General features: G+C 42.0%; 2 protein-coding genes and 1 pseudogene across 2 annotated transcripts; 2 read left to right on the top strand and 1 right to left on the bottom strand.

Moving 5' to 3' along the window:
- Nucleotides 1–10,362, top strand: LOC129838584 (G1/S-specific cyclin-D2-like). The gene is made up of 5 exons (XM_055905659.1): nt 1–549; nt 1,541–1,756; nt 4,175–4,334; nt 6,393–6,541; nt 9,681–10,362. The coding sequence occupies exons 1-5, from the start codon at nt 358–360 to the stop codon at nt 9,867–9,869; spliced, it is 906 nt and encodes a 301-aa protein (XP_055761634.1). The 5' UTR covers nt 1–357; the 3' UTR covers nt 9,870–10,362.
- Nucleotides 10,363–15,420: 5,058 nt separating this feature from the next.
- LOC129838394 (fructose-2,6-bisphosphatase TIGAR B-like) lies at nt 15,421–18,706 on the top strand (annotated as a pseudogene).
- Nucleotides 18,707–21,636: 2,930 nt separating this feature from the next.
- LOC129838313 (fibroblast growth factor 23-like) lies at nt 21,637–22,804 on the bottom strand. The gene is made up of 3 exons (XM_055905220.1): nt 22,537–22,804; nt 22,326–22,429; nt 21,637–22,026 (listed from the first exon to the last, which is right to left on the bottom strand). Exons 1-3 carry the CDS (start codon nt 22,802–22,804, stop codon nt 21,637–21,639), a joined length of 762 nt encoding a protein of 253 aa, XP_055761195.1.
- Between the last annotated feature and the right edge of the window lie 3,845 nt (nt 22,805–26,649).

Raw genomic sequence — 26,649 nt, 5'->3', positions numbered from 1 at the left:
AACGAGTGAGGTGGCATTCATCCGGTTCCTGCTTCTAGCAACACAGCAAAAGATAGATTGTACAACAAGCTTTTGCTCTATCACTATAGCCTAGCCAACTATTGTGCAGAATGAGATATGCTTGCATCATAGCCTATAGACTACCCTGCGTTTATTCAGACTTCAATAAGCGGAAAGTAGCCTAAAGCCCAGGGCTGAGAGGAAACAGAGGCTATCGAGAGGCAGGACTACGCTGGAATAAACCCTGCAGTCTCACCCATGCTTCCTCCCGAATAGCCTACTTCTCCAGCTGTTTTACACTGTCCCCACTACTGTTTTGACGTTATTTATTTTTTCTGCAAAGGAAAGAACCGAACCATGGAACTTCTTTGCTTCGAGGACAAAGTCGTGCTTGCCCAAATTGACCCCAACATTCTCTATGACGACAGAGTATTGCAACGTCTGCTAACCATAGAAGACAGGTTTCTACCGCAATGTTCGTATTTTAAATGTGTCCAGAAGGACATTCAGCCAAATATGAGGCGAATGGTTGCAGGATGGATGCACGAGGTTTGTGAGCGTTTTTAGCCTACATGTGCATTGGTCAGGTATAGTGCTGTTTTCAAGGCATTTGTGCATTGGTCAGGTATATTGTTTGAAGGCATATCTCACTATAATAAGTGTGCTGTGTATAATACGATTTGATTTCTCTAAAACAAATGAGCCTACAGGGGTGTTTGCGTTTTGTATAAGACTGTTGCATGTTCTAATAACTCTGTAATAAGTTTGTCTATTTATTCAGATGTTTTATTAAAGTTTCATAGGGTGGTTGTTTTGAGAGCTGGCATGCAAGGCATGTAGCCGAATTTTTACAATTTAATTCACTGAGACATGACCCATGCAAGGCATGTGGTGCCTGGGAAGTTCCACCAGGCTAGCTAAAGTTATCACCATGCGTTTAAGTTCGCTGAATGTCAATATCTTGGATTGTATTGGTTATGGAATCAGTTAAATGAAAGAACACATTCTAAGCTTCATTTTCATGTTGAATCTATCCAATTTGTCCGTTCTAAATAATTATGACACATTTTTGAAAAAAATCTTTCCAGTTCTCGCTGCCTCAAAATAGCAAGCACGCACAGGCTACTTTAGTTTTTGCCATTATTAACTTTAATCGAAGACAAATTACTTTCTCAATTTTCGGGAATGGTTTAGGAATGGCTTATGAACATTACGCATACAATTTTCCTGCTGTAGCTAATTTATTTATATTTGTAATTATTTTTTGAAAATATGACGGACATGGCGAAATGAGCAGCGTGGGTGTTTGGGCACGACTTCCGCTACAGGCTATAACGAATGAGAACTCTTTGATATACTTTGATATTGAAGCTTTTAATGCGGATCCACTGAATATCGACAACATAGATCACATTTGGTTTTCCCATCATGCAAATGTTGAAAAGGGATATTTTCTTGTTTCTGCAGACATTCATGTACATATTGATAGAATAATTAAAAATAGTAGGCCTAATATAATAATAATATTCTCTCCCATCAGGTTTGTGAAGAGGAGAAGAGTGAGGAAGACGTTTTCCCCTTGGCTATTAATTATTTGGACAGATTTTTAGCGGTGGCGCCCACTAGAAAGTGTTATTTGCAACTTCTAGGAGCTGTATGCATGTTCCTTGCAACAAAGTTAAAGGAGAGTCGTCCATTAACTGCAGAAAAGCTGTGCATGTACACAGACAACTCCATCACACCAAGGGAGCTGCTGGTAAGAAACATTTTTTTCTCTCTTAAAGCATGGAAAAGTATGCAATTACTTAAAACATCATACATTCATGTATAGCCCAATAATTGTACAATATTCGTTTTTTTCTTCTGCCATATTTGGTTAAATATGTCAGTGTACAGTTCTGGAGACTGATTCATTCCTTGGCCATACAGTGGGCCTATGCATGCATGAGGAGAGTGCCTGATCAGGTCTGAACTAAAGTGGCCTGTGTTGCCACCTAGTGGCAGTTATCCAGTTTGTCTTACGGTAGAAGGATTTCAACATTTCCAACATTGTGGATGAATCATTTGTAGAAAGGAACAGTCGTGCATACATCCACAAAGGTTTCTATTAATATCCACTGGTTGAGGAAGTTTATATACATTTGTTTCATAATATCCAACTCTTTTCTTGACCACTTTCTGTTAATTGAATGATTGGTCTCACTCAGGGGACTGTTCACATGTTATTCCACAGGGGACCCCCCCAGTTAACCAGCCCCCCCTCTTAGCAACTGTTTAAAGTCTGTGACTCCTTAGTATCAGATAAAACATTCCTCCCTACCATTACACTACAATAAATCGCATGTCCCACCCATGTTGCTCAAGTGTCCAAATATGAATCACCATAGGAGAGCGATAGGACTGTGTCCGTTTCTCCGCTGTCCAGCTGCTGGGGTTGCGTCATCACACAACCCTTGTGCTAGAGGTTTCTTTGGAAAAAGTGAATGGAAACTTATAGGTAGAGGCTGGTGCCAGATGTGTTTGTGCTGTCTTGCCAATTCCTAAAGTCACAGTAATGCCAACTCATGCTAGACGGCACAAACAGACCTGGGACCAGGCTGAGAAGAGACATGGATGGTGAAATTGAGATTCTTTGTCAATGAGCCACTGCTGGTGCATCAGCTGGGAGAGAGCGGGGAATTCAGGGGGTTTCTAGCAAGGGCAGCTGTCCAGGAAGTCAGCGCAGCAGCGACAATAGGACAGACCTCCCTGCACATCTTCAGTCAACATTCTCCACAGGCTTACCATAGGTTAATCGTTTGCATGTGTGGCGCTGCGCTGGTAGGAAACACATATAGATTAATGAAGTCCCGCTGTATGGCTGACGCTTGTTCTGGGCTGCCCCTATAATCTGAGAGAGCTGCTCAGAGATGGGCCTGTCCCTGTCCACACTAACAGACGGGTTTCAGTAAACATGGGCGTTCCCTGCCACAGTCTCCATCTCGGGTTGACCCATCATCTCAAAAGAGGAAACCAGTCGGGGGATCAGCTGAATTTGTCACATTGGCTGTTTTGTTCCTTTCCTTTTCCCCTTGGTGAGGCTGCTTTTAACATGAAAGCTCCCCGCAGCGTGCTAACCAACACGGGCGGTGCAGACCAAAGACGCTAGCTAAGGCTTGTGACAGGAAGGAAGCAACTGTGGCTGTGATGCTGCTGTCTCTGGCTGGAACCAGTGGCGAGGCTCGACACGTCACATGAAGAGCAATGAGAGAACCATGCAGAGCGAGAGAGTGTCAAGGAAAATGTTGCTCTGGTGTTGAATGATGTCTCCTCTGAATTGAGACAGACTTGTGGGTATGCATGGTATTTCATGGGAAACAGAAGAGTAACAGGATCAATAATCCTCAAACATACCCTATAGTGCAACAGAATAAAACCACTAATAAAAGTCCCATGATGGTAGTGACTGCCCATTACCGCTTATCACTTATTAACCATCATTTCAAATTATTTTACTTTTAATAAACTATTTCACTTATGTATATTACACTTGTTTTATTTGAGGACTATTATTTCATTCCAAGTCATCTCATCTCTATAGAGCTGCTGCCTATTCTGTCTGACAAAATCACTATTTTACTACTTCAAAGTAAATAAGGCATAATTTTATGACTGCTGAATACCAACAATCTATTTTCAGGTAGATTCCTCGCGAAGCAACAGCTGCTCTCTATCACCTCATGCATTTATCTCTCCTCCGTAGCAGGCGTAAAATAAACCCAGACCGGACAAGTAGATGCGCAATGGATTATGGTTATTGTAGTTAATTACTTCACTAAACTATGCAGAATATTGGCCTGTTGGAAACGACAACACCCTACTACATCGCACAGTTCAGGCTCGATATGATTTATCTCTAGAGAAACTGGACGATGTGTGCATTGAGCTCACAAAAGAAGAAACAAAAACAAAATGCAATTCTAATAATTGAACCGACGTCAGTCAATTAGTAGTTTAAAAACCAACATTTTGGTTAATCGTTTAGCACTAATACCCTATAAAGTGTTAGCAGCTTATAAACCCAGCTCATGCATTTGTTGACAGTAAGGCTGAGTAAAGTGGTGAATGCATAATAATGATCCACAAGACATAGCAATTCTTCTCAAGCTTTTGTTTTCTTCCTTCTGTCCTCTAGGACTGGGAGTTGGTGGTCCTAGGGAAGTTGAAGTGGAACATGGCAGCAGTCATCCCAAATGACTTTGTGGATCACATCCTACACAGACTGCCCCTGCCCAAAGATAAGCTATCTGTGGTTCGCAAGCACACACAGACATTCATCGCCCTGTGTGCCACAGGTAATAACAGGAAATTACCTCAGGAGAACTTCTGCTTCCTGATAGGATAGTCTCGCCTTTTTCTCGTTCACAATCTATCTGACATTGTGACTCATCGTTGATTGCACTCATCTGACCCTCTACTCAGCAGTCTAAGGACAGGGACCACAAACACACATCCATCCAATGGCTGCTCTCCACATTTCTCTTCCCATCACTGGAACACTTCTCATAGCCTAATGGGGTCATCTTTACATTAGAACGGCTACTAAAAGCAGATGCAAGCTGTATCGAGAGCACTTTGAGCATATAAGGCATTAATAGTATAGTTAAAGGAGGCTGGGAGAATCCTCTCAGTGCGTGTAGTGTTTAGGTTAGCCTCCCCCTGTGATGACAGTTGGGTGGATGAGTCTCCTCGCCTGCTGTTTGGCTCCCCTTCCACCTCCTCCTCGGTGGACTAGGATACAGCAGCTGGATTGCTTTCTCTCTCTGCGTGTTGTTTATTGACAGAGGCCCTTCCAGGTTTGATAAGTCAGAACTGGCAGCCGGCAGTCTTCCTTCCTCCCCTAGCCTCTGTACATCTCTGCTGTGGAGCAGGATGGACTCAGATGCTGCTTCAGACCCTTCCTAATCTCTAAGGATGAATCCCAATGGGTTTGTTTCCTTTATCCTATTGTATTTTTTACCTTTATTTAACTAGGCAAGTCAGTTAAGAACACATTCTTATTCACCATGACCGCCTAGGAACAGTGCCCCTGAACTTCCTTGTTCAGGGGCAGAACGACAGATTTTTACCTTGTCAGCTCGGGGATTCGATCTAGCAACCTTTCGGTTACTGGCCCAAAGCTCTAACCACTAGGCTACCTGCCCTACCTCCTATGTCCTTGTTCTGATTGAATGCAGTAATAAGACAGTCCCATCTAGCTGACCTGTAGGCAGCTGTTGCTCTCTCTCTCCTATATATTACATCTTTCACGTCAGATAATGTTAGAGGGAGGAAATGCAACTTAGGAAAAAAGTCCACTGATGTTTTGAGATTTACTGCCACGTGTCTCTTTGATCCGATCTGGCCCATAAGTCCTTGTTTACTACAATATGGTATTCAAGACATAGGCTCCTTCAATGAGGTTCATGCCCTGTGGCTGTTAAGTGCCATTTTAGTGTTGCTTTTTTATTTGGGCGTGTTTCAGCGGTCTCCCCACTATTCATAAGCAGCCCGTTTATATCACAAGCGCAAAACAGCCACAATAAAAAAAGAGTCAGCTGTGGTTTAGCAGTAATGTAAATGTTTGGGGTTTTATGTGCTGCACTGAATGTTGTTCTCATGACAGGGGAGCTCTCTGGCCTCTGCACAGCTGGCCTCTTGAGGAGGAGACGAGAGTGGTTGGACTACTCCCTGGGGTTGATCCAAAGCTATCAGTCGCATCCTCTTTCTATAAAGAGAGAGAAGGCCACAGCACAGAGACCAGGGTCTGTGCTTGGGCTAGAGCTGGAGCTGAAGCTAAACCCAGTCCACTTTAGGGCCGTTTCCTTTCCTCCAGGCCTGCTTCCTCCCTCCCCCGCCAGCAGGCAGGGCTATTGTCGCTGAGCGCTCTGGGCCTGGTTGATGGAGGACAAGAGGGAGTAGTTTCTGGAACTCATTGCTCACTGAGTAGGAGGATTCCTGCTATGTTTTCCTAATCACAGTTGAGGCAGAGTGAGGGAAAACACACAGGCTCCACCACGGCCATGTTGGACATGTGTTAGACTGTGGGAAAGTTGGGTTAAGCTCTTTAAGAACTCATATTAAGAGATTATGAAGATGTTTGAACGTCTTTAAATGCTCCGCTACTTCATTTGGACTACATCTTGACTTGATAGTGCATCTTGTGTGAATGTGTTAGTCTGTGGGAAAGTACAGTTCAACTCAGTTCGTAATTTATATTGTAGATTTTCCCCCTCTAAATGCTTCCTCACTTCTTTTGGACTACTCCTTGACTTGAATGTGCAACTATGATTTTGGTTTGTCCCCCCTTGACTGTTGTGAACTCACTGATGTCCGACAGGTGACTGACGGATCACGTTGTCTCTTATCCTCAGATTTCAGCTTCGCCATGAACCCCCCCTCCATGATCGCTACGGGCAGCGTGGGGGCGGCCGTCTGCGGCCTGCAGCTGGACCAATCAGACCAGGCCCTGAGTCGAGACCGTCTAACTGACCTGCTGGCCAAGATCACCAACACTGAGGTGGTAAGTAGTGTCTATAGCCTGATCCCAGGTCTGTTTTTAATGTTTGGCCAATTCCTTATTATGTCAATGAATGACAAGGAGTTAGCGAGACAGCACAAACAGATCTGATATCAGGCTAGGTAAGTGCTACATGGCAGACATTTTGGGAGCATGGCGGGAAACGAGATGGTTGAAGAGATGGTAATATCAGTGTTGGCGAGCGTATAAATACTTAATGTGTTCCAACAATGGGCACCGACACCCTCTTTGGCTGCCTGTTAGACTTAGCTATTCACCAAAGTTCTTGGGCTTGGAGCACGGAGATCTTCCTGGTAAACAAGAGCGATGCTACAGTATGCCTGCAGTAGTCGCACATTGAAGCTATTTACTTTTCATGGAGTCAGAGCCTGTGGGTCTTGGCTCGGGACCTAGACTGCAGCTATAAAGAGCAGAGGCAAGGGAATGTCTTCTTAGAACCCAGGGCCCACATTCTTGTGGTAGGACACAGGCAGGCAGTTCCTTTGCATGGCTCCCACTTTAACTCTTCTCTTATGCCTAACAGAGACTCCATCTTTCCAGGGGAAATGGCAGATGAGAAACTCACAGATTTCCTAACTCCTTAAGATGACATGCATTGAGAGCTCCCACACCATATATATTAGTGGAGGCTGGTGGGAGGAGCTATAGGAGGACGGGTTCATTGTAATGGCTGGAATTAAATGAATGGAACGGTATTAAACATATGGAAACAACATGTTTGACTCTGTCCCATTTATTCCATTATTATAGCTCCTCCCACCAGCCTCCACTGCTATATATATATATACATACACACACAGTGCCTTCGGAAAGTATTCAGACCCCTTGCCCTTGACTTCTTCCACATTTTGTTAGGTTACAGCCTTATTCTAAAATTGATTCAAAAAAATGTTCATCAATCTACACAAAATACCCCATAATGACAAAGCAAAAACAGGTTTTTAGAAATGTTTGCCCTTTACTCAGTCCTTTTTAAAGCACCTTTGACAGCAGTTACAGCCTAGTGTCTTTTTGGGTATGACGCTACAAGCTTGGCACACCTGTATTTGGGGAGTTTCTCCCATTCTTCTCTGCAGATCCTCTCAAGTTCTGTTAGGTTGGATGGGAAGCGTTGCTGCACAGCTATTTTCAGGTCTCTCCAGAGATGTTCGATCGGGTTCAAGTCCGGGCTCTGTCTGGGCCACTCAAGAACATTCAGAGACTTGTCCCGACGCCACTTCTCCATTGTCTTGGCTGTGTGCTTGGGGTCGTTGTCCTGTTGGAAGGTGAACCATCGCCCCAGTCTGCGGTCCTGAGCACTCTGGAGCAGGTTTTCATCAAGGATCTCTCTGTACTTTGCTCCGTTCATCTTTGCCTTGATCCTGACTAGTCTCCCAGTCCCTGCTGCTGAAAAACATCCCCACAGCATGATGCTGCCACCACCATGCTTCACTGTAGGGACGGTACCAGGTTTCCTCCAGACGTCTGAGAGTGTTTAGGTGCCTTTTGGAAAACTCCAAGTGGGCTGTCATGTGCATTTTACTAAGGAGTGACTTCCATCTGGCCACTCTACCATAAAGGCCTGATTGGTGGAGTGCTGCAGAGATGGTTGTCCTTCTGGAAGGTTCTCCAATCTCCACAGAGGAACTCTAGAGCTCTGTCAGAGTATCCATCGGGTTCTTGATCAACTCCCTGACCAAGGCCCTTCTCCCCCAATTGCTCAGTTTTGCCGGGCGGTCAGCTCTAGGAAGAGTCTTGGTGGCTCCAAACTTCTTCCATTTAAGAATGATGGAGGCCAATGATGCAGACTTGTTTTGGTAACCTTTCCCAGATCTGTGCCTCGACACAATCCTGTCTCGGAACTCTACAGACAATTCATTTGAGCTCATGACTTAGTTTTTGCTCTGTAATGCACTGTTAACTGTGGGCCTTATATAGACAGGTGTATGCCTTTCCAAATCATGTCCAATCAATTGGATGTACCATAGGTGGAATCCAATCAAGTTGTAGAAACATCTCAAGGATGATCAATGGAAACAGGATGCACCTGAGCTAAATTTCGAGTCTCATAGCGAAGGGTCTGAATACTTATGTAGATAACCTGTTTTCGCTTCGTCATTATGGGGTATTGTGTGTAGAATGCTGAGGATTTTTATTTATTTAATCCATTGTAGAATAAGGCTGTAACGTAACAAAATGTGGAAAAGGTCAAGGGGTCTGAATACTTTCTGATGGCACTGTATATGTATATATACTGCAGATGAGAAAATCTATAATTTTGCGTCACAGATTAAATCGCTGTTTTGTTGTCTAAGGTATTTCTTTATCACTGTAAGTCTGCACTCTTGGCTTACACAAAGGAACCTGAGGCCAGTTCAGCAGCACACAGGGACTCAGGGGCCACAGTCAGTCTAAGACTAGGAACAACCCAGCAGCTCTCTATAGACCTGTGGTTATTATGTGGCCATGGCAACGCTGGCGCTCAGACTGTGGCCCATTAAGTTTGAGTTATCCGTACATTTCAAGGGAATGTTGGCCTCTTTGCGAGCTGTGTGCACTCTTTAGGGCCCACGCTTTCGGCTCCATAGAGTCAGACCTCCCACGAGACGACGCACGGAATCAGGGAAATTACTTTTGAGATCCACCCGCTGTGTCCTGAGTGATGAGAAAGGTTTCTTTGGTCTCAGGGCTGCTGTGTTCCTCTCAACAACCCAATGGGCCTTGGTCAAAAATGTTGCAGTATAAAGGGACTATGTAAGCATTTGGAAGTCTAGCCCATTATTGACTTTAGGACTATTAGGAATGTTCTACCCACACCTCACTTGTGTTTAGGAGGATTCAAGGGCCCAATGAGTCGCCGCTCTGTGCCTGGTGTCTGTGTGCGCTGGTACCCATTGTTCTAGTGACTGACTGGTCATGAAACAGGCACGACCACCTATCACAAGACTCATAATACTCTCCCGGTCTGGCCTGCCATGCATGTGACCAAAGCTGTTCCAATAACAGTCAGTTGTCGAACGTGTAACTGCATGACAGCGTTAACTGTTCGTCCACAGATGTCTGGGGTCAATCAAAAGTGTGTGTACAGCACCTAAAGTAGAGGTGTTAGTGTATTGATGTCTCTTCTCTGTGTCTGTTGCAGGACTGTCTGAAGGCGTGTCAGGAGCAGATAGAGAGGGTGTTGGCCAGTAGCCTGCAGCAGGAGCAACAGCAGCAGAGGCAGATGGCCCAAGGCAGGCCAGGCAGCAAGGCCATGGAGCAGCAAGACCAGTCCAGAACTCCAACAGACGTATCCAGCACCCCAACAGACGTACGCGACGTCAACCTATGAGCTTCCCACCACCACCATCTACATGAGAGATGCCCACCAGTGAGCTCCCACCAATTACGTCGCTCAGTCAATCTATGGGATCTAACAACATTCGCAATGTCAAGCAATGAGCTGCCAGCACATACGCCAAGTCAACCAATGAACTCCCACTACTAAATGCCACACCAACCTACGAGTTCCCACCCTTGTTTGTTAAGTCAACCTTTGAGGTCCCACAAAGTTTGGGATGGCAATCTATGAGCTGTCAACAGCATCATGCTGGAATTATCAACTGATAAGAACTTTTACAAACAATATAGAGAATAGGTAAAAAATTATTCAATGGGTGGCTCCCATCTATATTTAGCTGGTCACATATTGACATATGTGCCATTGTTAAATTAAACAAGCTTTTTTTAGACCCAATGTATTTGAAAACTTGATAGTGCCTTAGGTTTGCAGAAAGGAAACCTGAATAGATTTGCATCATTGAATTATTAAATATAGAAATATACGCTTTTTTACTTGATAAAAATACAAAATATAGTTTTTCACTCTAAAAAAGCTAGCAAAAACATTGTTATTATTCATATTATTGTATTCTAATTATTGGTATTCTAGATATTGTTATTTCAATATAATTTAGTTTTATGATTATTATAATTATTGTTAATCATTAGTAAGCATTTATCAATTTCACAGTGGGTGGGTGTTTCCGTCAATTTCAAATACAGGAAGCCCCTGTAGTATTGTGTTCATTACATTAAGTGCTGGTTTGGTTCTGCACAGTGTTCATACACCTTTATTTAGGAGAAGCTAATGTACAGGACGAGGAGAGCTGCATCTTCTGCCTGCTAAACTGCATCTGTAGCACTGCTTCCTATTTATGCTCTTATATGCTGGCCAGGAGAGGGCTGGGCCCACTCACACAGAACACAAAGAGAGCTAGAGAGGGTAGAGAGAGACAGGTAAGGAGTCCTGAGGGTGTGTATATACTGCCCCCTAAGGGTGAGAGCGAGGATAGAACAACTATCAGCTGTTAAGGTCTTGATTTCATTACCAAGCTAATACCAAGCCAATATTTACTTTCTAATTGAACAAAGCTATTTTTGTTGTTGTATGTTATTGGGTTGTGTGCTCTGAGAAACTCCTGCATGTTATTAGAAAATTATTGAGGATCGTGTATACATTTTATACCAGGGAGCACTGTTTAAGTCTGTCAGGAAAGTTGGCGTGAAAGCATGTTTTTGTTCTGGGTCAGCCAAAGCCAATACTAGGGAAAGGGAGACGGCATGTTGGAGGGATGGTCTTAGTCTGGAGATGAGAATGAAACTACAGTTGTTAGTGTCAGATGGCTTGTTAAAAAAGGTTTGTAGAGTTGGAGTGTGGAACATTTAGAGCAGTGGAAGTTTGGCAAAGGTGGAGTAGCCTATTGGAGAGTGAGAGGAGATGGCAAAAAAGGGAGGTTTTGAGAATGGAACTAGAGACGGCACGATTGGTGCCATGAAATGAAGGACTGCAAACAGTTCAAATGAGGGGGAAATTGATGAAGACATGGTAGGAAGCTCTCGTGGCACACCAGAACAAGCCTGTTCTTGATTGGAAGGGCTGCAGGCGGTTGTCATTCTGATAGGTCAATAGTTGATCACGAGGGAGCAGTTTGGTGTGCTGGAACATTTCCTGTAAGGGCCTCCTGTTAAATCCAACTAGATATTTAAGTCGTCAAAGACTTGGATCAACCTAAATGCACTTTTAAAAACATGTTCCTTAAAAGCTGAAGTGGATGGTGATCAAACGGGGTAGGTGGGTTTTCTAATGTTTTATTTTTTTATGATTTTTTAAATTTAAGTTATTTGATTTTCTCTGGGCTGGATTCCCACTTAGGGTGATGCACAAGGACTAGAAGGCATTTCCTGACCAATGAGTAGGAGAAGGGTTTACCAACATGGAACCAAATCAATTGCAATGCAAACCTAGGAAAGCTTTAAAAATCACATCTAGACTTGATTCTTTGATTACATCCATTTAACTTGAATTTTATTTTTGCCTTCTTCATATCCAAATCAATATGATGGTCCTACTTAGAAAGGATTACACAATGTTTTTTTCTGGTTCATAGTTTTTTAGTGTTTTGTTTTGCTCCACAGTTCAGCTTGTTTTTCAGAAAAGAAAAAAAAAGAACATACTGACTTTGAACCTATAGGCAGAAAACTTTGCTCTTTACTTTTGGCATCCACGTTCACCAAAGCAGAAAGTACTTAAAACCTATTTGCTTTTTCTCATGAAATGCAATTTGCTATAAACTGAGAAAAGATATGGGTAAGCGTTTTAAAGTTTTGTTTGTTAATTACTTAATTTAATTTCTAAGTGATGAAAGCCAAAATGGATCTGTTTATCTTTGATATCTTTTTCTTGCTGCTATTAAGCTTTTTGTTTTTCAATCTTAGAATTGTGATATTCACTTGAGTGTGCTGCTAAATTATGAATTTTAAAGTATCATTATTTCCTTGCTTTTTCCTTGCTGTATGTAAACTGGTGACCGGTAAAGTGGGACACGTCTTCGACTGGAAATACCTTCTGCAGTTTTCTAAAATAGCATGTTTTACTCTTTCCATTTATCTGGTGTTTTGTCGTTTCCTTGCTGCATTCTACCATTGAAATGTTGGTGTACCTCAGGTTCATTGGACAATACCTCACAACTCAGCAGTTTTTCAGGGAGTTAGTGGAATCAAATCTGACTCTACGTTTTTGATAGGTTCTAGATTTTTACCCTGGATGAGAGGCAGGATATTCACGTGGCACCTCCTCTCTTCAGACAACAGAAGTTCCTTGTCATCCGTCAGATTACACTGATCTGTCGTTGGCCAAGTAAAGGACCATATACCAGGCATTTCATATCATACCTAGTGCTAAATAAGAGACGGCTATATAAAATGTATTTGGAAAACAATAAAAATATATTTTGTATCTTATTTTTCCTACATATGAGTTACAATTTAATTGGCACATTTAGGATCAGTGTATTGGATTAAGTGGAATGCATTTTGTGAGGTACCCATTTAGTGAGTTTTTTTTTTTTATGATCAAAAAATGTTTGTGTAATCCTTCAGTGTGGAAAACTGTGGGTTTCCAGTTCGTTTTGACCCCCACCACATGTACCTCAGAAGTGTCTGATCCACAACTTCTGTTCAATAAATTTGACCCACAAAAAAGAGTGAAGCATCTTTACTGGCTAGTAATGTACTTCTGTTCTGTGCTGGTTAAGGGAAGGTTAACCTTGTCCCCAGGCTCAAATTGGTGCATAGAGAGCCAGCTGGTGGACGAGATAAAGGGAAGGTGAAATGTGTAGAGTAATTGGGTTGGTGGTGGTGTACTGTGCAGTCAAGTTACTATGCAGGCCCATATGAAGGTAAGTTGAAGCTTGAAGGTGCTAAATGGCTTCTCATTTGATTGAAGATATGCTGCACCAAAAGGCTATTTTGTGTCTGCAGCTATAGGCTTATCTGACCTAGTGGCCGTGGGTTCAAACTTCTTATGGGGTGGGATCCTTACGCCAGAACCAGAGACTCCTTCAAACGTTCTCCTTTGTAATTTTGACAATGAGAGTTGCAAAAATGTATACAAAAGCACACGTAGATGATATTAAACCCACAACCTCTTGGCTGTAAGTCAGTTCTATGACTATTAAACCACCAAGTCTGTACCCCTTTCCTGCAGACAAATGACCTAGTGGCCTCAAGTGGAATCATATGAATATTTTACATAATTTCATAAATAATAAACTATTTATTTTTACGCCCCAAAATCTGGTGTTTATGTAAAACTGTTTTGCTATATTTGTGTTCTGTGATGTATTTAAAGTGTAATATTGGGATGCAGACAAAAAAAATTATACATTTCAACTCTAAATCTGATATGGTACAGGTTTTTTCTTTTTTTTTATCTCATAACCATGTGTGTGAGGTGTATACTTTTGTTTCAAAGTAGATTTGTTTAGGACTACCAAGAAACACTGCGTGACCCTGATACTGCCCACTGCAGTAAAAGGTTAATGCTTCTTCTTCCTCTGTATGTTTGACGTTAAGAGTTGCAGAAATCCACACTGAAGTGTAAAAGTATAGGATAAAACATTCAACTCAGGTGCAAGGTATGGTTTTGACCTCCGAGCCACAGACTTCTTCACACTTTTTATACTCTTTGTAATTTTGACATCGAGAGTTGCAGAAACGTACACAAACACACACACAAGATGATATTTGAACCTACAAATTCTTGGCTGCATGGTATTGTTTAAACCGCAGAGCCACATACCTCTTCACACTTCTTACAATTTTCTTTGTATATTTGACATAGAGTTTTGGAAATGTACACTAAAGCACAAGTTGTTTGGGTATTATATCTTCTCACTAACAATTGCAGTATTGAATCTTCAGAGGTGAGATACTAGTAATGACTTACTATATAGCAGCTTTCTTTTAGATGATAAAATATACAGAGTGGTAAACAACCTATAATGTTGAAGAAAATATATCCAACTCAAATTGAATGGTTTTGTACCTTTTCAGTTGCAAGCATCCTTAAACTCCCTCTCTTTACTTCAATGAATAGGCTACATTTATCACATACCATTACACACCAATGGCTGGTAGACAAGCAATTCAATTCGGATAATTTGTCCACTAATTCAAACCTCCATTAAAAAAAGCCAGACTACGGTTTGGAACTGCACATGGGGACAAAGATCGTACTTTTTGGAGAAATGTCCTCTGGTCTGATGAAACAAAAATGGAACTGTTTGTCCATAATGACCATCGTTATGTTTGGAGGAAAAAGGGGAGGCTTGCAAGCCGAAGAACACTATCCCAACTGTGAAGCACAGGGATGGCAGCATCATGTTGTGGGGTGCTTTGCTGCAGGAGGGACTGGTGCGCTTCACAAAATAGATGGCATCATGAGGGAGGAAAATGATGTGGATTTATTGAAGCAACATCTCAAGACATCAGTCAGGAAGTTAAAGTTTGGTCGCAAATGGGTCTTCCAAATCAACAATGACACCAAGAATACTTCCAAAGTTGTGGCAAAATGGCTTAAGGACAACAAAGTCAAGGTATTGGAGTGGCCATCACAAAGCCCTGACCTCAATCCCTTAGAAAAGTTGTGGGCAGAACTGAAAAAGCGTGTGCGAGCAAGGAGGCCTACAAACCTGACTCAGTTATACCAGCTCTGTCAGGAGGAATGGGCCAAAATTCACCCAACTTATTGTGGGAAGCTTGTGGAGGCTACCCGAAACGTTTGACCCAAGTTAAACAATTTCAAGGCAATGCTACCAAATACTAATTGAGTGTATGTAAAGTTCTGACCCACTGGGAATGTGATGAAAGAAATGAAAGCTGAAATAAGTCCTCTCTGCTATTATTCTGACATTTCACACTCTTAAATAAAATGGTGATCCTAACTGACTTAAGACAGGGAACTGTTACGAGGATTAAATGTCATGAAGTGTGAAAAACTGAGTTGAAATGTATTTGGCTATGGTGTATGTAAACTTCCGACTTCAACTCTACCTGTTGATCTTGTGCTGTCAGGTCAGGGGGTGGACACTTCCCTGTCGGAGCCGGGGATCCAGCAGGCAGAGGCTGCAGGACTGTACCTCAGAGAGCTCAGGTTCTCCAATGTGTTTGTCCTGTAACCTGCAGCGCGCCAGACAGGTGAGTTTTCCTGAGATGCCACTGGTGTTACATGGGATGTCGTCTTAGGTTACGGTTAGGTGACCCTAACCTCGTCCACCCAGCTGGCTCTATGTAGCAATTGAGCCTGGGACCAAGGTTAGTTGACCACCGGAAAGATTAACAATGCACAGCAGATGTAGGATGTAACCTCTGTTTAGTTTAGATTCCCAGTGTGGACTTATAATTGCTGCTGCACTGTCACTGCCGTTCAATAGCAGAAAATGGCAGGAGATGTTGGCAACTGATGTCAAAGTAAAATCATTCCTTACTACAACACCTTTTCAATGGGAAAGACTCAGATGAGACGTTAAAGTCACTTCAATAATTCCCGGAACAAAAGTTCTCCATTGTATATGTTACTGTGAAGGAGGGAAGAGAGCAGAGGATATATTGAACCTCAGAAGTAGACTACAGGATATGAGAAATGTCAGCGGGTAGAACTAAACTCAGCAAAAAAAGAAACATCCTCTCACTGTCAACTGCGTTTATTTTCATCAAACTTAACATGTAAATATTTGTATGAACATAACAAGATTCAACAACAGACATAAACTGAACACGTTCCACAGACATGTGACTAACAGAAATGGAATAATGAAGGGGGGGGGTCAAAATCAAAAGTAACAGTCAGTATCTGGTTTGGCCACCAGCTGCATTAAGTACTGCAGTGCATTTCCTCCTCATGAACTGCACCAGATTTGCCAGTTCTTGCTGTGAGATGTTACCCCACTCTTCCACCAAGGCACCTGCAAGTTCCCAGACATTTCTGGGGGGAAGGGCCCTAGCCCTCACCCTCCGATCCAACAGGTCCCAGATGTGCTCAATGGGATTGAGATCCAGGCTCTTCGTTGGCCATGGCAGAACACTGACATTCCTGTCTTGCCGGAAATCTCGCACAGAACGAGCAGTATGGCTGGTGGCATTATCATGCTGGAGGGTCATGTCAGGAGGAGCCTGCAGGAAGGGTACCACATGAGGTAGGAGGATGTCTTCCCTGTAATGCACAGCATTGAGATTGCCTGCAATGACAACTAGCTCAGTCCGATGATGCTGTGTGACACACCGCCCCAGACCATGATGGACCATCCACCTCCAAGTTGATCCCGCTCCAGAGTACAGGCCTTGGTGTAACGCTCATTCCTTCGACGATAAACGCGAATCTGACCATCACCCCTGGTGAGACAAACCGCGACTCGTCAGTGAAGAGCACTTTTTGCCAGTCCTGTCTGGTCCAGCGACGGTGGGTTTGTGCCCATAGGCGACGTTGTTGCCGGTGATATCTAGTGAGGACCTGCCTTACAACAGGCCTACAAGCTGTCAGTCCAGCCTCACAGCCTATTGCGGACAGTCTGAGAACTGATGGAGAGATTGTGCATTCCTGGTGTAACTCGGGCAGTTGTTGCCATCCTGTACCTGTCCTGCAGGTGTGATGTTCGGATGTACCGATCCTGTGCAGGTGTTGTTATACATGGTCTGCCACTGCGAGGACGATCAGCTGTCTCCCTGTAGCGCTGTCTTAGGCGTCTCACAGTATGGACATTGCAATTTATTGCCCTGGCCACATCTGCAGTCCTCATGCCTCCTTGCAGCATGCCAAAGGCACGTTCATGCAGATGAGCAGGGTCCCTGAGCATCTACCTTTTGGTGTTTTTCAGAGTCAGTAGAAAGGCCTCTTTAGTGTCCTAAGTTTTCATAACTGACCTTAATTGCCTACCGTCTGTAAGCTGATAGTGTCTTAACGACAGGTGCATGTTCATTAATGTTTATGGTTCATTGAACAAGCATGGGAAACAGTGTTTAAACCCTTTACAATGAAGATCTGTGAAGTTATTTGGATTTTTACGAATTATCTTTGAAAGACAGGGTCCAGAAAAAGGGACGTTTCTTTTTTTGCTGAGTTTAGAAGTACATTAATGAGGGCAATGTTAGTTTCTAGCCTAGTAGCTGATTTGGTTGTAGGTGTGGAGATTAAGACAATGCTGTCATTGTTCACACATCCTTATCCTTTGTCAGACTGCAGAAATCATTATGAGGAACAATGTTCACTCCTCGGGCGTTGAAATGGTCTTTGACCCGTTACTCAGAGAGAGGGTAAGTCTTTCATATGCCTCCTATTGCATGTATGTAGTATACATTTGATCCAGCCCAGTCTACCTCAACAGGGACCTTAGAGTTTGACATTCAAATACAATGCATAGAAAAGTATCATCAAAGTGGTTCATCAATCATACAGGGTTTTGGGATCGCAGAAGGACGGCCCAAGGAGGATCTAAAGAACATGGCTAACAGAGCCGGCCAGTCGTGTCGAGACTATACTTCTCCAGGAGGGGAGACCTTGGAACAGGTTAGACTGGGATCTAAACATTTTATCAGCTTTCCCTTTGGCCCTGCTGTTGGCTAGCCGCCAACAGCTCAGAGCTGGATTCCATGGCCAACAGTGCCATGCAGGGGTTCAACTCGGAACTTCAAGGCAGAAGCTCAACACATCATTAATAGATTTTTCTTCTAGGGAGATAAGTATTATTTTAGTCCTTGTATAATTTAAACGTGTGTCTGTCTCCCTCAAGGTAAGGCTGCGATGCAAGAAGTTTCTAAAGTCCCTTTACCAGCGCATGGTTGACGACCACGGCTGCTCAGGACAGAGTTCTGCTGCTGTAGGGAGAGAGGCCGGGGCCGGTGCAGCTGAGTCTGTCACAGATAGGCCCCTACCTGGTCTGCCTGACGACGGGATGGAGGGTGTCCCTCTCCATGCCCTGGTGGTGAGCCACGGGGCCTACATCCGTGTGGCTGTGAGACATTTTGTGGAGGACCTGCAGTGCTCTCTGCCCCAGGGCCTGAAGATGTCCAAGTTGTTGTCAGCCTGCCCCAACACGGGCATCAGCCGCTTTGTCCTCATCGTGTCTCCCACAGAGTCTGGCCTGGCGCTCTCTGCTGTCCGCTGTGTTTTCACCAACAGGAAGGACCACCTGACCTCCCGTAACATATGTTACATCACACATTAATGATGGACAAGGCAACACAAAAGGTTTTGTCACTACTCTGTTCTGTTTAAATGTTATTTACTGTAGCTAACAAACCACTGAAAGTAAAGAATATCTGGCACAGTGACCTGTCTAATATTGATGATATGAATTGGGGAGAGATTTTAGTAGGGTCATCAAGAGCACAAATCACCAATTGATTCATTTTTTATTTTATACACAGTAAATAAATTAAGCATTTTTGCACAGTTTATATCTTCGCCTGTTTTAAAGCTTTTTAAGTAACCTACACGTCATGTGACCTCACCCATGGTGACCATAGGCTCTTTTATGAATATGTATTGGAAGTGCCCCAAAGTGGATAGATTTTGAAGATCGGTATCTTCTACCTTTTCTGATGTTCTTGGAGTCACTATACCAGTCCTTAATGATGACTCATCACACACACTGTCACTCCAACAATGACGTGTAATGCTGACAGGTTTGACAACAGCAGAAAATATGCTGGCGCTGCGATGGCAATTACACACAAAAATGTACTACCTCAGTTGTTCTTTTGATTGTTTGATTGTGTATTTATTTGGCTAGAGATCGGGGTGGGTTGGCTTGAGAGGTCGAATGGTGCAGCTTGAATCAGTCTGAAGTTGGGTCCATATCCCTGTAGTGATATCATGTATCTATTTTACATAATTTTGTTCCTTTGTCATTGAGGTTTGTCTGTTTTTCCCGTTCTATTAACAAATGTAATCAGAAATTGATCACGGGAGAGGAATGAATACCCGACCACAGACAAGTACACTGAGAAGTAGAGGACACAAAGTATTATGGGAATACAGGGTAAATTATTTGCTTTTTAGCTGTCAATGGACCCTTTTTACAGTAGATCATTGCTCAGTGCAAATTCAGCAGAACTATTGGCAGGATGTCTGTATATCCTGTGTGAGTCGATTTTCCCGGTCTTCCAATATTTATCCATGGAATGTTCTATGGAAACTAAACACTTCCTGTGTCATAGTCCAATGAAATGAGGACTTGTTTGGAATGTTTTAGTGTGGATAATGTAATGGTTTGTTTCCACTACTAAGTTGATCATGTTGAAGATTTAGTTGTATTGTTTTTGTCATATATTGTTTTTGTTTTTGTCATATATTCTACCAAAGGCAGAAAAGTGTGAGGAATGTCATTATCTTTTAAAGCCTTTACAATGCAATGTGGAGTTATCACTTTTTGTGGTCCTTGTCCATTATGAGATAATAAATTATACACTGAAAAAGTACAGAGTTACAGTATTGTTTGGTATTATTTTGGTTGTGATTAATCAATACAATACAAGGCTTCAATATTGGTGTTTAACATGTTCAATGGCTATGTATTTCAAGTGTTCAAAGTGGTCACAAGCTTCCTCTGATCTTGCTCAAATGTAATTGTCACTAAAGGTTGCATAAGAGGCAATAGCTTGTGCAAGTCTTGTAGTTTCTTTATGCAAAGCAGGATTTGAACCGCTGGAGGTTTGCAGGGTGGGAAATATCAGGTTTAATCACCCGAGGGCCCCCTTCCGAGTTACAGGCTTGCTCACGTTTAAAACCTGATAGAAATCACTTTGTTTCAGTGCTCAGGCAGAGCGTGACCGGTCAAAAAATTGGGGCAATTGAAAATTATCGACAGCTACTGACCTGTGTCTAGATTGTTCCAGAGACAACCATGAGTAATGTTCCGAAGGCACCAGTGGCAGCATAAACATCTGTACTAAATCTGATCCTTCAACATGAATGGGTGGGTTTGCATAAAACTTGAGTGTTATTACAGCTCTTTTTTTGAAAGAATATTGCAATGTGTGAATGAACTGCCTAAAAAATATTGAAAATATCTACACTATCATATCAATCTAAAAAATCTGCCTTCACTCATGACCACCACTGAGATTGTTAAGGCTCCTCTCAGATGTGACAGCCAGGTCAATGTGGTTTAACCTCAAAGTGAAACAGGACAAAGATTAGTGGTCACTGTAATGTGTTCCTTTGACTAAAATACCTCCAACATGTTACTTAGTGAGAGTGAAACAAAATTAGAATGTGGAAATGTTTATTTGTAGACAGTGATGGTTTGGCAAAAACTAAGATATGACAATTTTCTCCATAATGAGATGCGGAAGCGTGAGACATGCAACCTGAATGACTGGAAGCTCGAAGTGAATGAGTCAACGGTCAACCTGCTTAGCACTTAATGTGACACAGAGCTTCCTCACACATTTAGCCTGTACTTATATGATTGCATCATACATAGAATTCTAGGATGAAGTGGCTGTGAGTATACAGTTCTTCATTCTGAAGTTCTAAAATATTAATCTAAAATACAATATAAATGAATTGTAAAAAGTCATATTTTCTTCAACATAATACATTTTTTCAAGATAAATGTCACTAGCCCTCACACACATAACCTGTAAGTTATGAGAAGGCTTTCAGAATTCCTCTTTAACAGTTAAGCATCCATATAAATACTATAAATAACAATAAATTAATAGATTTAAATAAATACATTTGTTTTTGTATTTGTATTTGTTCTGATACCCTGTAGAGGGGACCATTCATTTCCGTTTAAAATTAAACGTCTCCCTTGAAGAACATGCATTATAACATGCATGCCTTCTGGCATATTAAACATTATAGTAGGGCTAATTTTAGATGGAATATGTTTAAGTTTCATATCAAGAATCCTCGTCGTAAACAGAGCGCAATCAAATACAGAATTTGCGTCCTGGAATCAAAAATCACGGAAACCAAGAGTTACTCACTGTGCTATAGTGAAGAATGGCCGAAATAAAAGGTTCTAATGTGGTACTTTTTTGGATACATATTTCATCTTATGACTACATATCAATTACTAATATGCCCTAAAAATGGTGGCACGGTCCGACTTTCGCAAGTATTACATCTGTTTAAAACATTGAGGGTTGATTGCAAAACTGCTGGAAAAGACCCAACGTGAACACATACATAGCTTACATTGATAAACCCAAGCGTACAACTGCGAGTGTCCTGTCCTCTTATCCCATCATTCCATTAATGATACGGGGGTTTAGGGAATGCACGTTCCACGGGTCGTCGGAGGGAGACTTTGACTTTGACGTCCCTCGGGGAGTTCAGCCTCCTGGTCCATCTCCAAGGTGTCATCCAGCTCCGTCATTGCCCGGGAGTCCTCATCCTCCTCCGTTTGACCCAGCATGTTGTAAGGATCAGAAGAATCAACCACCCGGTTCCTCTTCTCCCGGTGCAAGAGGCGCTCCAGCGGCACGGTGTTCATCTCCGACAGGAAGAGGGAGGTTTGCGGTAGATTCTGACCCACAGTGTACACTTGCTTCATCCTTTCCAAGTTGAGCAGAATACCAGTTCTGCAAGAGTAGTACACGTCGCGGTGGTTTTCCAATAACGTGTGGTTAAAAAGACAGTCTTCCTTGTGGCAAACGGTCTGTAAACAGATACATTTACGCAAACAGACCATTTATAAACGTACATAAAATAACTTCATTTTCAAAGTGTTACTTGAGTGCTAAACACAAGAACACTTCGACCAATGTAAAAATTTGATATTATATTGGCTATGTGTTTGGATAAAAGTGGTCTGAAATCCGTGCGTAAAAGCGCATTTTTGGTAGGCATATGACAGAAAGAGCTCAAATTAGGAAACTTCTCTCACGAGTCTTATTCTACATGTTAAGAAAACATGTATTTCAATTCAATGGATAATGAAAATGGGCATTTACTTACAGAGTTGAAAGGGTTTCCCAGGGCATCCATGCACAGGTAGCGGTTACTTTTGACTACAAGTATCGCCACGCGCTCTCTTGTTTCCGCCTTCAATAAAATCACACCTGTTGACAAAATGAAATGTGTTAGCCTATAGAAGCAGATTAAAGACAAAGACTTTAAACAAAATTTCAATCAAAACCAAACGGCAAAAAGTGTAATAAGAACTTACTGTATGAGCTTCGAAGTGTAGTTTTGCGCAAGTGGCCATTTAAACTGATCTCAATGTAGAAATTGTTCACGTCTGAAGACGTCTGCAAACTGGCAAACTGGCAAACTTCAGCTGATCTGATGGTCCAACGTCTTCTCGGATTCCCCCAGTTGGATCCCAGGAGAGGTGATGGGTTTGGAAGAGCGTCTACTAGTCGAAATCCCTGAAGAACAGCCAGTAAGAGCACAAGGACGGCGTCCCTCACCCCAGATGTATTGGTTATTTCCATCTTTTACACCCAAAACACAGAAAATGTATCACAGAGATTTCGGATGTAGCTGTGAGTTCTGCAGCAAACTGTTTGCAAACTTCAGCTGATCTGATGGTCCAAAGTTTGAGAACGGCTCTATTTAAAGGGACCCAAATGCCACTCCTGCTCGCATCCTTTAGCCTACGCAGCGCTCGCCCCCAACGCAGATGTGGGTCTTTCTCTCGGCGGAAGGAAGGGGGTGCATCTCCACCTGAATGTTTGTCTAAAGGTATTGGTCACCAAATAACTTAGTAGTCTCCTTGAGCAATGTCTGTACAAAAGTGACGTATTTTTTAAAACATCGGCACTTTCATAACCATGATCCTTGCACTAATATTTAAATTGCATATGTCATCACAGTGTGTGCAATATAACCCTCTGTCCAGTAAGCATATTATAATAGACCTAGATATTTTTTATAGATATAGAAACATATTAATCATTTCACATTGAAAAACTGACTATAAATAAGTCTATAGATAATCTATACAACCAATTCCCAAGGTTTCCTGTCCCTAACCTATACAACATATTCCCAACACATTTCCAATGTTTTGAAAACGTAATTATATGATAGTAATTGAACATTATGGTACAATCTGTTCGAATTAAATGATAAGACAACATCTTAAACTTAGATAAATATTTGACTATTTAAAAACACAGATCTAATGTAGTGCTCTATTTCTATCTAGTATTTTCTATACAATTATAAAAACATAAATCCATGCCTGAATAATACTAATTAAGCTCCAAATGAACATTACACTGTGTGTATAGTTGATGATGACTGGGGGAGCTAGACTTACTTTGTCCAATATTACCCCTTGTGTAGAAACAACACTGCTGCTTCTTGTTTAGGTTACATCCTATGTGAATTACACAACCATTGTCCTGTCTTCCTTCTGATTCCTACACATCTGTAATGGAACCACTTCACCATGCAGCAGATGATCTTTCCGAACAGATGTCTATTGCAGGAACAGATTACTGCTGATCCCTCCTCCTATTCATTCAATACCATTTGCAACTTCCTTTTCTGCAACTCTGGAATCAGGTGATGTTCAACAAAGGCTTGGGTTCTGATCAACAGGTCTTGAATGAATGCCTCATCTCGGGGAAGATTGATGACAGAAATGCCTTGCTGTGTCCAGACAACAAAGTTACCCTGTTGACATCCTGTGACAAGCAGTTGTGTTTGAACTTGAGTGAAGTACTGGTGTTTTCTCTTCAACCAATTGGTTTCCAGGCAAAATGCTGGATCCTCCAGTTGAACTACAGTACCACTCAAAAGTTTATTCAAGAGTTTGTCTTTATTTCATTTTTTTCCTACATTGTAGAATAATTGTAGAATAGTGAAAACATCAAACTATGAAATAACACATATGGAATCATGTAGTAACCAAAAAAGTGTTGAACAAATCAACGTATATTTTAGATTTTAGATTCTTCAAAGTAGCCACCCTTTGCCTTGATAACAGCTTTGTACACTCTTGGCATTCTCTCAACCAGCTTCATGAGGTCAGCTTAACCATTGATAGATTATATTGAATGAACAAGGGGGAAACATATCGCAATTGAAAATTGATTAATGTTTAAATGTAGTATTTGGCTGTTTTGGGCTGCCAGAGCCAGTCTACTGCTGACAACAACATAAGGTTGTTGGACTTTAAGGAGTAATGGTGACGTTAGGCTCCTTAAAGGACAGATCGAAATGTACCAGGGGGGAGGGGCCTATCCAACTCAAGGAGTCTCAACTTGAGACTCAAAAATGCAAATGCAAAGTTACAATATTTCCACATGACCCTCCCCTTTTACTTTAAAATAAATTGAGCACCCCCTACCCCCCCTCCCCCCCCTCATAGAATTTCCTCAAAATAATGTTTACGACCACAAATAACAATAACTGTAGCGACCCTGTGTTTATAAAGGTGGATATCAACTTTGCCACTTCGGCATGCTTTTGTGGCAGAGTCGATGCCATGCAGGGCTACGGGACAGACGTTTGAGGGTTCACCGACTACCACAAACGAGCTCACTTTTCCTGCCTGTTTCATTATATTATAATCAGAGCTGGCTGCAGACAATGCTCAGCTAGGGGGAAATACGATTTTAAACAGTTTGATGCCATTTATAATTATATAAAATATACTAAACAAAAATATAAATGCAGGGCCTCCCGAGTGGCGCGGTGTTCTAAGGCACTGCATCGCAGTGCTAGCTGTGCCACTGGAGATCCTGAAGACCCATGGCAATGCAAGCTGACACGGTCGACAGGTGTACAGTGTTTCCTCCGACACATTGGTGCGGCTGGCTTCCGGGTTAAGCGGACATTGTGTCAAGAACCAGTGAGGCTGGCCTGGGTTGTGTTTTGGAGGACGCACGGATCTTGACCTTCCCCTCTCCCAAGTCTGTATGGGAGTTGCAAAGATGGGACAAGACTGTAACTACGAAAAAGGGGTCAAATATATAAATGTGACATACAGCAATTTCATTCATTTGCAGTACATAGGAGTAAATCATACATTTATTAGACTTTAATCTATGGATTTCACATGACTGGGAATACAAATACCTTAAAAAAATATGGGCCTCACAATGTGCCTCAGGATCTCATCACAGTATTTTTGTGCATTCAAATTGCCATAGATTAAATGGAATTGTATTCGTTGTCTGCAGCTTATGCCTGCCCATACCATAACCCCACCATCACCATGGGGCCCTCTGTTCACAACATTGACATCAGAAAACCGCTCGCCCACACGACACCATCACGTGGTCTGAAGTTGTTAGGCCGGTTGGACATACTACCAAATTCTTTAAAATGATGTTGGAGGCGGCTTATTGTAGAGAAATTTAAATTAAATTCTGGCAACAGCTCTGGTGGACATTCCTACAGTCAGCATGCCAATTGCACGATCCCTCAAAACTTGTGACACCTGTAGCATTGTGTTGTGTGACAAAACTGCATATTTTAGCATGGCCTTTTTATTGTTCCCAGCACAAGGTGCACCTGTGTAATGATCATGCTGTTTAATCAGCTTCTTGATATGCCGCAGGTGGATGGATATGTCAGGTGGATGAATTATCTTGGCAAAAGAGAAATGCTCACTAACAGGGATGTAAACAATAATGTAACAGGGATGTAACACTGGTGCGATTGCTAACCTTTCAAACAGCAACACACAGCAAGTTAAGTTTTTATGTCAAATACACAAGTACAGGGAAATACATTTCTTGCAAGCTCTAAACATAAGCAAAATAACACATAAAAATCTTATATGGCTGAATATGGGATTTATTGTAATTTATATAATTACAAAGTCCCTAACGTTGTAGATTACTGTCAATATCAAGTCCATTCAGACGATTCAGAAACAAAACAGAGTACGCCTTTTTCTCCACCCAGAACTGCATTTGCTTGCTATTATGACATCATGGGGATCTCAGGTATGCCGTTTTTTATCCTTAAGTACTAAAATATGTATCTAAAATATAACCCCAAAAAATAAATACATTGAAAAAAAGTCATATTTTGTTCATAATAATTTATTTTTCAAGATAAATGTCACAAACACTCACACACAGCCTACTCACAACTAACCTAATGTAGCAGCCATAAAAGAAACGCCTGAGCTGAGTCCCCACATCCGGTTTTCTGGGGAAACGGAAGCTATATCCCATCAAAGGCCAACTCAGAATTCCTCTTTAACAGTTAAGCATCCATATAAATACTAGAAATAACAATAAATGAATAGATTTAAATAAATAAATACTTTCTTTAAACTTCTTGGGATTGGCTTTGTTGCTTGCTTTTGCTGGCC

This window comes from Salvelinus fontinalis, chromosome 39 (assembly GCF_029448725.1).
Source record: "Salvelinus fontinalis isolate EN_2023a chromosome 39, ASM2944872v1, whole genome shotgun sequence".
Classification (NCBI taxonomy): Eukaryota; Metazoa; Chordata; class Actinopteri; order Salmoniformes; family Salmonidae; genus Salvelinus; species Salvelinus fontinalis.
Note: the sequence above shows the minus strand (reverse complement) of the source record. Positions and strands in the feature narration are given on the sequence as shown.